This window comes from Tympanuchus pallidicinctus, unplaced genomic scaffold (assembly GCF_026119805.1).
Source record: "Tympanuchus pallidicinctus isolate F22 unplaced genomic scaffold, pur_lepc_1.0 scaffold8, whole genome shotgun sequence".
NCBI lineage: Eukaryota > Metazoa > Chordata > Aves > Galliformes > Phasianidae > Tympanuchus > Tympanuchus pallidicinctus.
In genome coordinates, this window is record NW_026294802.1 from 11,453,855 (window position 1) to 11,466,962 (window position 13,108).

Here is a 13,108-nt window from a genome sequence, read left to right on the forward strand (position 1 = left end):
TTGTAGCAAACTTAGAACTTGGTGTTGACGCAAGCTGTGAGTTTAACTTAGTGATGCATGTAACTTTTATGACCCAACTAGCTATGCTCTGTCTGTTCTAGCTAATTTCTTGGTCCTGCCTGGCTTCCCTGACTTCAGTAGGTGTAGCAGCTAGCAAAAACAAGTGTTTTTTTTTGTTGTTGTTGTTCCCCCCCCCCCAGCTTTGGCTCTCTGTTTATCACAAGGTATTTCCTGAAGCTAGTCTCACTTGGCACGAAACATACCATCTGTGTATAGATCTTAAGGATTCTACTTGGATGGAAATGCATTTTAAATCCCTTCTTTCTTTCTCCTCCTTTCAATCTTTCCTCTGTCCTCTAAACAGACTACTACCTGCGTATGATGGGAAAGCAAAGGAGCTAGCAGGAGCTGGATGTAGTGCTGGGTTGTTGAGAGCTTTCAACAATATCAGATATAGGAACCAGTATGAAAGGTCTAAAATTTAACTTGCAGTTTGTTATATGAGAGACCTCTCTTCCTCTCCAATCCTGATGTATTTCAAAGGCAATCCTGCTTAGACTTGCATAGGCTGAGAGGCACAATACAGAGAAGGCATAAAGTGCTTGTTACTGATGCCATGTTAAAAATTATATCCAGTGAACAAACTACAGGATAAATGCCATGTGCAACCCAAGTCCTGCTTGTCTCGTGCAACCTTGCATCTTTAATTTGTGGTCTTGTTGGGAGGATTAGTTTTTTCCCAAGTAGGAAAAGCCCTTCTAGAGCAGCTTATAAGTTTTTGAAGTGATGGGAGGTCTGATGTAATCAGTCTTGCATGAAAGTGCATCACTCTTGTTTTGCAGTGTTAGAAATGAGAAAATTCAATTTGTTTTGCCAACAAGCTCTCAGAGGCTAAGAATTCTGCAAAGTACAAAAGAATATGAAACCTGGTTTCAAGTGTTTAGCAATTGCAGTTAAGATCAGTTGGTTCAGTATAACTTGGGCCTGGGTGAAGCCATTTAATTGTCCTCTTCTTTTTGAGGTGGCCTTCAAACAGCAACTAAAACCTTTCAACAGGGGAAAGGTTTTTATTTTGATCTGTAGAACAAAGGCCAAAAGTAAGTGTCATAGTTCTAGTTTTAAAAAAAAAAAAAAAGAAATTGGAGGGAAAGATATTTGGGTGTTTTCCTTCCTGTTTTTGTTTAGATTTTTGTCAGTCAAAATGTTCCAACAAACTTGGCAGCTAATTTGCTAACATAAGCCTGAGTTTCTTTCCACCGTGGTATTATCATCGCAATGGTCTGATAATTGGTGGTGATTGAGGTCAAGGGGGTGTTCCTTCTCTGTCAGTGTTCCTTAGGGCACTATGAAAAGGCAGAAGATTGAGATTTAGCCTGCCAGTTGAGAAGGCTAATTGGGAACTAGTTTAATGGTGAGGGGTATAAGAGGAAGGCAGCCAGCGGAGAACTGCTTACTTTGCTATTTTCTATTTTAATTTTTTGCTTTCTTGATGAGCTTCTCTGGCAATGCTTCCCGGGAGCTCTGCTGGCCTTGGCTTGTTCCAAGGCAAAGAAAAAAAAAAACGTTTTCTTTGCTCATGTGGCTTTGGCTGGAGGTCATGGTGGAACAAGGCAAGAGAAAGCTCCTCTACTGTATCATCTTCTCAACCTTGGTCTTTACAAGAAGCCTTCAAATTCAATATGTTTATAATTGTCTTTCTGTTATGTAGAGGATGAGACTTTAATTACAGGCAGACCAGGGATTTGTATCTGATTTTGTCTTTTCATGAACCCCCTGCTGCCATCATTGCCTTCCCCATGGTTCTGCTGTACTGTGAAAGTGGAGAAATGGGTGAGATGGTGTTTTCTTGTTCCAGAGGCATCCCCACCCCCTTACTTCTCACACAGGCTTACAGCCACCAGACAATTTAACAGGTTTCCAAGAGGTTGTATACAGCTGGGCCAGACTTCCAGTCCAAAGGACACAGTCCTCTTGTAGTTATGGCCTTCGGTTATTAGGGAAGCCAGGAGTCTTGGTGATAATTACTAACAGATCAGATGGGGGGCTGGAAAACGGAGCACAACATGTCCCACCTTTAGTGTCAAGGCAGCATTTCCAAGCACTCCCTTCTGCTGAGGGGTTGTTTTGCAGCCCAGCTGCTGAGCTAGCTAGTGGCCTCAGAACAGACAGTGGCTTTCTTAGCCTCCTGGTCACATTGATGCTCTGCATATATGTTATTTTGCTGCTATTTGGGTGTCTAAAAATGGGCTGAGAGAATTATTTCTCCCCTATGTCTTCATTAGTAAACAACGTGAATCCTCCACATCCTTCATTTGCTTAAATGTAACAAGTGTACAGCTCAGCCAAATTTCTCACTTAAAAATACCCTTCTTGCACACCAGTAAAAGAAATCCTGGAAACAATAATAGAATTGTAGCATGTGTTATTCCCCTGAGAATTTCATAATCATTAGCCACAAGGGAGATGGGTTTGGAGCAAATCCTGGCCTCTGAAAGCAGTGTGCCTCCACTGAAAGCTGCTGTTTATGGATGACAAGCATCCAGCTTGCGTGGAAGCATCTGGTTCTCATGGTGTGGTTGGACATACAACTGGGAATCGTGGTGTTAGCTCCCACACGTACCGCTGCCCTCTCGTTAATGTGAGATTTGTGATAGTGTCACCATCTAGTGGCTGACCCCCATAAAGGACAGGCTTGAATTAACTAAATATGCCTTTGCTTTTCAGCTGGGGGAAGAAGAGCTCTTACTACATGTGTAGTAGTGCTTTCTGCCAGGATGAAACGGCTTTGTAATTGCATGTCTTGTCAGCATGTTGTTTTCTCAGCTTGGGAAATGCTTCTTTTAGTCTCATGTGTGCCCACTTCTCTCACTCATTGTCTAGTCTTCACGCTGTGACCGTGTCTTCTGCTACCCATCATTTTTTCAAATTCTACCAACATTGGACAAGCAGCCCTTTCTCCTCTTTGAATCACTATATGGCAGCCACTCTTATCAAGATTTATATTCCCATTTAATTTAACTTTTCATAATAATTACAAATCACTCGTGAGACCTTGCCAACTGCTCCAGTCCCACAAAGTGACCTGACCCGAAACCCTGAAGTACTGAGAAACATTCATCTCGGCGTATTTTTATAGGCAGTACATCAAAGGAATTGTGGTTTAAAAATATGCAGCTATTTTGGTGACCACTTGTGTGGGATAAAATTTCCCATCAGTAACAGCAGGACTTTAACAGAGCTTTGGGGAGAAAGGAGTTCAGGGGAGCACTCACAGCACCTTTTGCCTTTTTCTGATGAAAAAACAGAAGTCCTCGTAAGCAAACAGTGGATTTCTCCAGTGTAACGGGGACTGAATTTGCAGCACCCACACGCCTGCAGTTCTGCAGCTTGGAGCTCTGTTCTGGGCAGATTTGTGGACTGCTTTCACATAGCTGATGAAGCTGCATGTGTAAGAGCAGCCTCCGAGCAGTCCTATCCATCCAACATTGTTTTTCTCTTACTCAGAGTTGTCTGATCCTCAAAGGGCAGAAACTGGAGCATTGTTTGCTCCTTGGCTAACAGCTTGATTTCTCCTTTAATATGGGAGAAATGAGATAGGGTGAGTTCCTTGTTGCTTCCAAGCTTTCTGTTAGAGGAAGGAACTTATCCAAAAGGTTACTGTTTGGATAACAAAGACAACTTCTCTGAGATAGACAGCCTCACCCACTTGCTAAAGGCTTGGAGTGACAGCCCACGCTAAGGTTCTTCATGGCTTTCACTAGATGAATGTGCTGGCATGATTGCTCCTTTCTATTTACTGGAGAGTAATAATCTGAAGAGACGGGGCTGTCTTAACCTAGTCATATATCCTTCCACCTGACTGCAGGGGTAGCAGTGTTGAAACTGGGATGTTGTTATGTGCTAGTGAAGATGCACGTTTTGAACCTTTGGTCTTGTGGTGAAGCTGTTGATTAGTCCGTAAATCAAAGCTGCTTTCTTTCTGAAGTGGCTGTGCTACTTTAACCAGAAAGTTAAAGGGCTGCCAAACTAGCAGTTAAGTACATGAAGAAAACAGATTTTTAGGTATTTTGTCAGCAACTGGGAATGTGCCTGTCATCTTTAATGCTAACCATGTTCTGGCTTGGCAACCTTAGGGTTTTGCAAAATTGCATTTTAATATATTTCTTACCATTGTAAGTTATCTGAATTTAATAATCCTATATTAGGCAAACACTCGTTGTTTTTCAATTTCAGTGTGTTAGATAAGCAACAGATAAAGATAAGACCTTTCATACCCTTTGCTAAGGGCTGTATTACTATTGAAGTACCAAGGGATTCACAGAGCGTTAACGAAATTGTGTTCTTTTTAACTGAGTCTTAGGCAGCCTGCTTTCTGCAGTTTCACTTGCAGTGGTGGTTGGGGGAAACAAAGGGAAGTACCTCATTTTTGAAAGCTGTTTGCACTCCTCAAGGACATTCTTCAGTATAGCTATGAAGTTTTGAAGGAACGAGTAAATTGAACTCTGAGCTGCTTGTTAAATAGTGGAACCTACAAAATTGTACAAATTCGTGTGCTTTTACTGCCATTGGATAATACAAGTTTGAAAAAAAAGAATCAAGCTTGACACTCAATAAACAGAAGTTTGGTTGGACCTTTGAATCAAAGCCAGCAGCACTGTCTTACTGAATTTAAAGTTTATTTGAGAAATCTGGCTAAGGCACAGAATGTAAATTGGAGTAGAGTGAGCTCATCTTCATTTCACACCATCCTCATGAACAAGTTCCAGGACTGATGCATATAACTAGATCTGTCTCTTTAAATCTGTTTTTTTTTTCACATTATTTAGAAAGTACCATTTTAGGCGAGTGAGGACAACCATTTTCCTTCATTAATTTGATCGAGGTAGCAAACAAAACTCAGTGCTTCTCTTCTTACCAATTCTCGAGGTGCTTCTGTTGCCATCTGAACACTGAAATGAGTTAAGAACCAACAAGGTGCTTGTTTTGTATCCTATAAGCCTAGCAAATGGGTCCATGAACTTGGCTTTTATATATGGCTGTAATGCATATAATAGCTCATTGGGTTTTCCTACTTGGAAAGAGCAACTCCACCTCTTGATCTCCCTTTCATGCCTTCCTACTTCTTAATGAATTGTTTTCTGTGATGCATTAGTACGATCTCTGTGAAAGGAATACCTCTGTCCTGCACAGGGAGTTACGATCAGGACCTTTGTAGGCTGAGAAGATGGGATGTATGTAGTCCATTTTAGTTGCAGGATTTCAGTATTCTGGAAACATTGGGCTGTATTTTCAGCAGGGATATAACAATCATGTTGTACCAATATAACCTTCGTGCAAAAGTGTCTGGTACCTTCTTCCAGGAAAAAATGAGCTTCTGTTAGTGCTGTGAGCGTGTTGCACTATTTGGATTACTCTACTGGAATAATTTTCATGGCCGTCATAGTGAGAAGCACAATGAATGCATAACTTCAGAGGCAGGATTTACATGGGTGTGTTGTAGTTTTGATGTTTCTCTTCATGGAATTTTGAGTTCCCCATTTGTTTGATTTTGTTGGTTTGAGTGGCTTCTGGGGTACAGCTTTTCTAACAGTGATTCTTGTCAGGACTGGTCTTCTCAAATCTCATTTTTTGCAGCTCCTGTGAAAGTTAAGCCACTTCTGGTGGTTTTATAACAGAATGCGATTGTTCTATGGTAGTGGGTATTAGCTGAATAATTCCTGCCCTGTTACTAAGCTTTGCTTTCCTCCTGATGATCAGGTGATTTCAAAGCAGAGGATATATGAAACATTAGTTTGTGTGGTATGCCCAAAAAATACAGAAGCAGGAGAGCGCTTCATTAACCTGACTGTAAGCTACCTGCTAGATTTGTTTGACAGACTTCAAAATCCTTAACTGTTTGTTTGAGAGAGGTGGTTGTTGGGAGTCTTGTGGTACCTCAAGACTAGCTGCTGTAGGAAGTCCCTAGATATGAGACACTGCAGTGTGCTGTACTGGGTTGTTGGGTTACTGGGAAACAGAAGCTGCACCCATCATGCAATTCTGTATGTTGAGATTCAAGGCATTCAATATTAATTTCAGCCCACTGGCTTGGTGCAAGCATTTTACCTTGTCTTGGTCCTAGCTATAATCTGTTTTTCAAATTGGAGAGGGATTTCAACACAAATAATGCTTGTTCTTTGTCTTCACACTTAATTGGATTTCCTCTAAATAAATACTTTCTTTGGCATCCCATTTTACATGCCTCCGTTGCATGTGAAATTTTAGAATAAATTAAAAGGAATGTTGGTCTGGAGTTTTGTTTCACAAAGCAATGTATCTGAGTGGCTTTTTTGAAGTGGAGGGTCCAGCCTAAACCTTGTGAGGGTTTCTGTATCTAAATTCAAAGTTACTTATCAGTTGTATTTTTCCTTTCTGTTGACAGTGATCCGTGCTAAAGTTGTGGGAAAGAAGCTCATGAAAGATGGACCATTTGGAACAATGAGATACACAGTCAAGCAGATGAAGGTATGTTTACAGACTTTTCATGTGGGTGTTTACATAAAATAATGATTCTAATTAACATGTAACAATGAATGAGATTGAGTATTTAAAGTAGCAGCCCCTCAATTGACAGAAATTTGCCTGAGGCATGGAAAAATAGCAGGGAGAGCTCATTTCTGACATGCAGTACTGAATACCTGCATTTCTCCTTTATTGATAATGTATCTGGTAATAGAGGATGATAGATACTGGAATCATGTTTGTGTTCAACATAAACAGTGTTAAGACTGTGGAAATGGAAGCTTTTTAGTGCAGTGTTTTTTATTAAGCTCAAAATATGGTGCTGGGGGGTCTGCCAGCCTTGGGGATGTGCTCTTCTTGCCTTGCATTCTTTGTGACCACCAGTTCCCATGATGGCATTTTTTTTCCACTTAAGAACCAAGGAATCTCATAGCAAAAGCTCTTATATAAAGCAAAAGCAAACGTTTTAGCTCTCAGGTATCATCAGCTTGGAAGCGCTGTTGACTCTGTAGGTGAAAAGAGGTAGGTCTCCTTCACCAATTGTTTGGTTTCTCTATTTCCTGACTTCAGAGCCCTGATCTCTTTAGTGTAGAAACTGCATTCAACCTGTTGCTTTGAATTTTTTTCTTAAACTGACCCCCATGTTATGTAATGCTAAAAATCAGCTCTGCGTTATTTTTCTTGGCTGTGCTATTCCAGTCATAAGACTGGTTTATGTCTTTAGGGGGAGGAAGAAAAAAAAGGGAAAGGAAAAGCTTGGCAGACACTGAAGAAATCTGAAACATATTAGACAAAGTAAAGGTTCAGAAAAAACAGTTGCTTGCTTCATAACAGTAACTCTCTTTATAAGGCAGTTTATAGCTAAGCAACAAAACTGGGAGGAGGAGGCTCAAAGCCTGTTGCATAAACTATCGCAAAACTGCACACGTGGCCAAATCTGGTTCTGGCACAGCCTTTCCACTAGAGTGGAATGCCTCTACTTTGCTTAAGAGGACACAAGGTACTGGGCTTACTATTTTCTTTATCTTTAAAATTTCTTGTTAAGATTCAAAAGTGAATATATAAATCTGATTAATTTAGTATCATAAAAGCAACAGGTTATGTTGGCAGCAGCAAGACAGTGCTGCCACTGTTTTTTTGACAGCTGTACCTGGACTTACCAGCCTTACAGCACTCTCTGCTGTTCTTTTCCAGCCTTTACTGCCCAGCTTTTACTGTCCAGGTTAACTGGTGTACTTCACTTCACAAAACTGTGTTGCATTGAGTTCATCAACTGTTCTTTTCCTGATTACATCCTCATCTGTCCAGGGCCCTTACCCTTCTTTCTCAGTTCAGTGCTTTATTTCTAACACATGTCTGTGGAGGAGCTGCAGTGGTGATCTAGAATAACAGTAGTCTCAAAGTGAGTTATTACCCTCTTTTTAAAATCAGTATTAAAATTTTAATTATTTAATTATTATTACTGCTCTTCTCCCTGAGCACAGAGATTTCAGATGTAAAGCGCTTGCTTTGGAAGTGTGTGAACAAAATAACATTTCTTCTAGACCCAGAAAGAGCCCCTAGTTTTCTTTCCAACTTCACCTAAGGAACAAGGTCAGCACAGTACTCTTCTGTCATCTGAAGATCAGATGACATTCCTGAAGATATCTTGACAGCCAAGCATGCAAATGAGATAAGAGAAATGAATATGGCTCAGGAAATGGATGACAGCCTTCAAGTGCTACACATTTTTCTGGGAAATCTGTTGTAAGATGGTGGCGTAGCGCTAACAACTCCACCAGAATTCAGTCCCAGTGGTTGGTGTTCCTCTGTCAGAACAAAGAAAGTGATCCATTTTGTGTAATGGAGTTGACTGTATGAGAGGCACGCTGATGTTCCTGTGAACCCTGAAAATTGTCAGGATGAAACCAGAGCATCCTCCATCTGGTAACAATACAGCCTGCTCTGCTGTCAGCCAGTAAGATGCAGTGTCATAAATCTTTGGAAGAGCATTAAATAAGTGTTCTTCATCTACCTAGGAGCTTGCAATGGTGTCAGTGCTGAGAGTAAAAAAAGCTTCTCTGTCTCTATTGACAAAGGTTAGAGCACAAGCAGGCAAGGTGAGCATGCTGAGCAGAGCACCAGCCACTCTAATGTCAACAGACACTGCTGTATCACTGTTTAAAACATGGGAGCCTGTCCTGGCTGTTTTTCTTGAATTAAGCCTGCAGCACAGGACCAGGCGTTTATAGCAGATACTGCAGTAATCCTCATGCCAAGACCAATTGGCAATTTGCAGTAGCAGTCCCACAGCATTTTGTTGGGAAGCTGTATGCCCAGCAAGGACAAGAGTGATTTTAAAGGGAAGACTGTTGGTCAAGCTGCCTGTATTGCCACATTATGCCCTGCTGCACTAATGATGGGCTGGTGAGATGTTGCATTGCACAGTCCTTTGGCAGGAAGGAACCCGAAGCAGTCAAAGTGCTCAGTAAAACTGGAATGTCCCAAAGACACACTTCTTGATAAACAAACAAAGTAAGTGACTTCTCCAAAACCCTGCTGTCTTTCTGCTGAGTTTAGAGGATTCAGTTTGAAGAATTTAGCTCCATGTGATGGGGACATGAGAATGATGCAGCAAATCTCTCTTGCTCGTCCCAATGAAAACTGTCCTTCTGAAAAGAAAATGAAGGCAGCCTATGGCTCTGAACAGCTGCATGGGAGCAATTCTGAAGATAAAACTAACATGTCAGTGTTTTGGGTTTTTTTTGGCCACCTATAAACCTGCCTGCACCTGCAGATGAAAAATAAACAAGCCTTTTAAGCCTAGTTGTGTGCACTGAATTGCCTGTGAAAAGCACTGAATGCCTTAAAAGGAAACCAACTATATTTCTTTCACGGCTTTCTAGAGTTTGCTGTGACTGATTCTTATTCTTGCTAACACTGCTAAACTCATTGCTGAATTTCATAATTAAATCAAATTGGGGCCCAGACAGGAGCACAGGGTCAGCCTTCAGGCACAAAACAGTGCCAGGCTTCCTAGTGTTCAGACTTGTTGTCTGAAAAGGCCTTTTGCTTTTTCTAGCACTCCCTACTTTCATTGCTTTCTCAAATAATGTGAGAATATTTCAAGACCACGTATCAGAACTCTGTACAGGACTGATCTAACCCCTGCATGCTCTGTGCTGCTGCAGTACATTCTAAGCATGGTCCCAGAGCTATTTCAGGAAACGGCAAAGGAAACAAGGAGACAGGATACTTCTTCTCCATATGCACACACAGTGCTGGTTGACCATGGCAGCACTCAGTACAAGCTGCCAAAAGCAAGAAGGCTTTCTTTGATTTGTTGCTTATCTGTAAAGTGAGCCGAAGGGGATGAAGTGTGATAGTCACAAGAGGGAAGAAGTGGGGTGGGATTAATTTAGTTTAATTTTAGATGCACTAAAATGAAATGTTGAGTCTTCCCTGTTCTCATGGTTGTTAATGGAGAGAGATAGGAACCACTAAAGTGTAATTTAGCCCATCAGTTGTAGACAACTATTTTAGGATGGGCTGAGTTGTTCTGGAGTTGCCTTTCATAGAATCATTAAGGTTGGAAAAAACCTCTAAGGTTGCCTAGTCCAACCGTCAACCCATCCCCCACCATACCCAATAACCATGTCCCTCAGTGTCACATCCACACGGCTCTGGAACACATCTAGGGATGGTGATTCCACCACTTTCCTGGGCACCTCCTTGGCATATGACTAGAGAGGGTGTTTAATTCCTGTGAAGCACCTAAATTTTAGGCAGCTGAATTTTGGCAAGATGACTCCAAGCTGTGGCATCTAGTATAACCTCACATGGGAGGAATGGAGGAGAGCCATCACATCACAGGCAGAAGTTAGTCACGCAGCAGGAGCCACCACAGTACTTGCACGTGTGTTTGAGCCGTATGGAGCTGTGAAGGGGAATGCTGACACAGCTGGAAATAGAGTAGCACTAGCAGGCATCACCATGTGACACTTGGTAATACTTTGTTCCCTGTCATTTTGTTTCTGAAAATACACATTTGTGGTGACAGGAGGACTCCGAGGGTAGCAGTTAGGAGAGAGGCTAGTTTAGTAGTTGGTTTTCTTCTGACTGGTCTAATAGCACTTCCAGGATATTTTGCATGTCCAGAAAAGAAAATGCTTTATTTGTTTTGAAAGGGGACATCTGTAAAAGATTGCGGAATTTTCTGTTTCCTCCCGAGCACCAAGGTCAGAGCACATTTTCTTCAGTTGTCAGCTGGGGAGGCAGGCCCTGTCTGGCCCAGCCCAGGCCTGTTAGCATGGCAGTTGTTGCTGAGGGGTGAGCTGAAGGGCTTTGTGAGAGGCTGAGCATGATGCCTTCAGTAACCCTGGCAGTGCTGTCCCTGATGCTAATGCTAACAGGAAATTAAGCACAGGAGTCAAAAACTAGATGCCAGTTTGGCATTACCTCCGAGGCTATCGTTTGGAGCTTAATGGTGCAGAAGACGGTGCAGTCCAAGGAGTTGGACTGCAGGGGTCCTGTAGGAAGGGGCTGAGCAGCTCTTCTGAAGAATAGTTGATCTGGGTTGTAGACCCTTTTACAAGGGGAGCTTGTGCAGGTGTAGATTTGTAGCTCAGATCCTTAATTAGCCTTATGCTCCTTGAAGTTTAGCACTCAGAGTGAGTGGTTGCTTGTATTTTGTGGGCCCAGCCTCAGCTGTTATCTTAGCTAGTCTTATCTGCTTAGATGCTGCAATCATAGCTTCTTGCTGTGACTATCACTAGCTTGGGGTTTGAACATACGATCTTCAGTCAGCATGCATTTCCTCACAGCACTACCCCTGTGAAGCAAGACAGAGCTGTTTTGCAGATGAGGAATGAAAATGCACTAAGGACTAAAAAACTCATCCAAGGACACATAGGATGCCTGTGCCAGAACTTAGATCTTCAGCTATCTTGATGGTGATTGGAAAATCTGAGTAAATCATCCTGTACCAATAAAATTGAAGGAATAAAGTAGAGATGAGGCAAGGTTCAGTTCTTCCATATTCAGTGTAAGGCTTCGCTGACCTAAGAATACAGTGCTTTATTCCAAACATGATCTGTGAGCTTCTGTTCTTACAGTATGATTAATTTAAAAAAAATGCTTTCCTTGCATATTTGTTGGGCGTAGAAGGAAGGCTGGAAACTAGAAACCCTCTGGAATGTCTTTTCCTGTACACAGAATTGCTGTTACTGACCTGTGATAAGTGCATAAAATGCTGATTGGAGTATTGTCAGTAAGGATACTCCCTGGATACCCAGAAGGTGACCTCTGCACATTGAAAAATAGTAGCTTTTTGTTTGTTTGTATATGCAGTACCTGGATCTAGCATAACATCGCTTACATCTTACTGAGAGCTGTTCACTGACGTCATGGAGGTTAGAATCAGGCACCTAGCACCAGAAAAAATAGCAGTGTTGAATTCTGTGGAAGAAAAAGGGTTGTTTTTTAAATAAAGCAGAAAGGAGTAGTGAAAGATGGGCAAATGGAAATGAACGCATACACTAGGTAATAAGGGACTGCAAAGAATAAAATAAAGCACAGAGGAGAATACTACCACTTCGGTGGGGATCATCAGCAGGGATTTGGGGATCATCAGCAGGGATCTATAGCTCTGGGGCTGCTTGGGATTTTTTCTTCTTATGCCTCATTACAGTGTTAATAGTTAAAATGAATATGAATGTGTTCTCTATCAACAAAGTTAACACAGAAAAGGATAGGTTAAGAAAGACTGTGAAACAGTGATTCTCTCTGTCCTCCGTTGTTTAACTTTTGAATGTTGGCACCTCATACAGCTTGGGGTGGAGAAGGAAAAAGAGCCTGAATAATTTGAAATATGCAAATTCTAAAGATGAAATTTGGAGGAAAATTATCCTCCGTGTTTCAAAAATAGGATATGATTTATTGGATTCAGTGTATGCATGTAATAGTTACTTCTTTGCTATGCACAGAATCCTTATGCTACTAAACAGGTATGTATCAGTTTCCCTAAATGGCAGTGGTAAGGTCAAGTCAGATAAGGACACGTGCTAATTCCTGATTGACTCCAACTGCCAGTATGCCTGTGGGTTCATATTTCTAATTAAATTGAACTGCATCTTGTCTTCCACTTAATGATTATGAAAAAGGAGAAAAAGCATAGAGGAATTATGTATACATGATGTTGTTTTTACGGCAGGCATCAGTAACAGGCTAATTTTAAGTAGAATTCTATTTCTGCTTTCATTTAGTTAGAGAAACATTAAATCCCTGCTGAAGTCAGCAGGAGTTGTGTATGCTAGGCATCTGAGAAGGAGGCATCTGGCTTGATGACTTGGATCAAGCAGCAAAAGCTTGAAACTCTTACAGCACTGATACTGGAAAACAAGGTTATTGTTTAAAAGAAAAAATCCCTTTGTTCAGAAGAAATTGCTTAAGTCACATGTAGGAGAAAGAAGCCAAACTTGAACCAATTTCTCCCTGATTATAAGCTACATAAAGGAAAAACGAAATTGTTGAGGATGTTAGCAGAGCTTACAATGTTTGTGCTTTGCTCCCTTTGTGCCATTGGAACTAATGAGAGCAGGGATGGGGATGCCCCTGTAAAACTGTAGTG

The 13,108-nt window shown here is 41.4% G+C and overlaps 2 protein-coding genes across 2 annotated transcripts in view; one reads left to right on the forward strand and one right to left on the reverse strand.

Moving 5' to 3' along the window:
* SYN3 (synapsin III) overlaps positions 1–13,108 on the reverse strand; it is a 199,626-nt gene that overhangs the window by 112,758 nt on the left and 73,760 nt on the right. The gene's annotated exons all lie outside the window — the stretch shown is intronic.
* TIMP3 (TIMP metallopeptidase inhibitor 3) overlaps positions 1–13,108 on the forward strand; it is a 37,489-nt gene that overhangs the window by 17,921 nt on the left and 6,460 nt on the right. Inside the window, exon 2 of the mRNA XM_052669022.1 lies at positions 6,422–6,504. Coding sequence (XP_052524982.1) covers positions 6,422–6,504 — 83 coding nt within the window. The remainder of the gene's footprint in view (positions 1–6,421; positions 6,505–13,108) is intronic.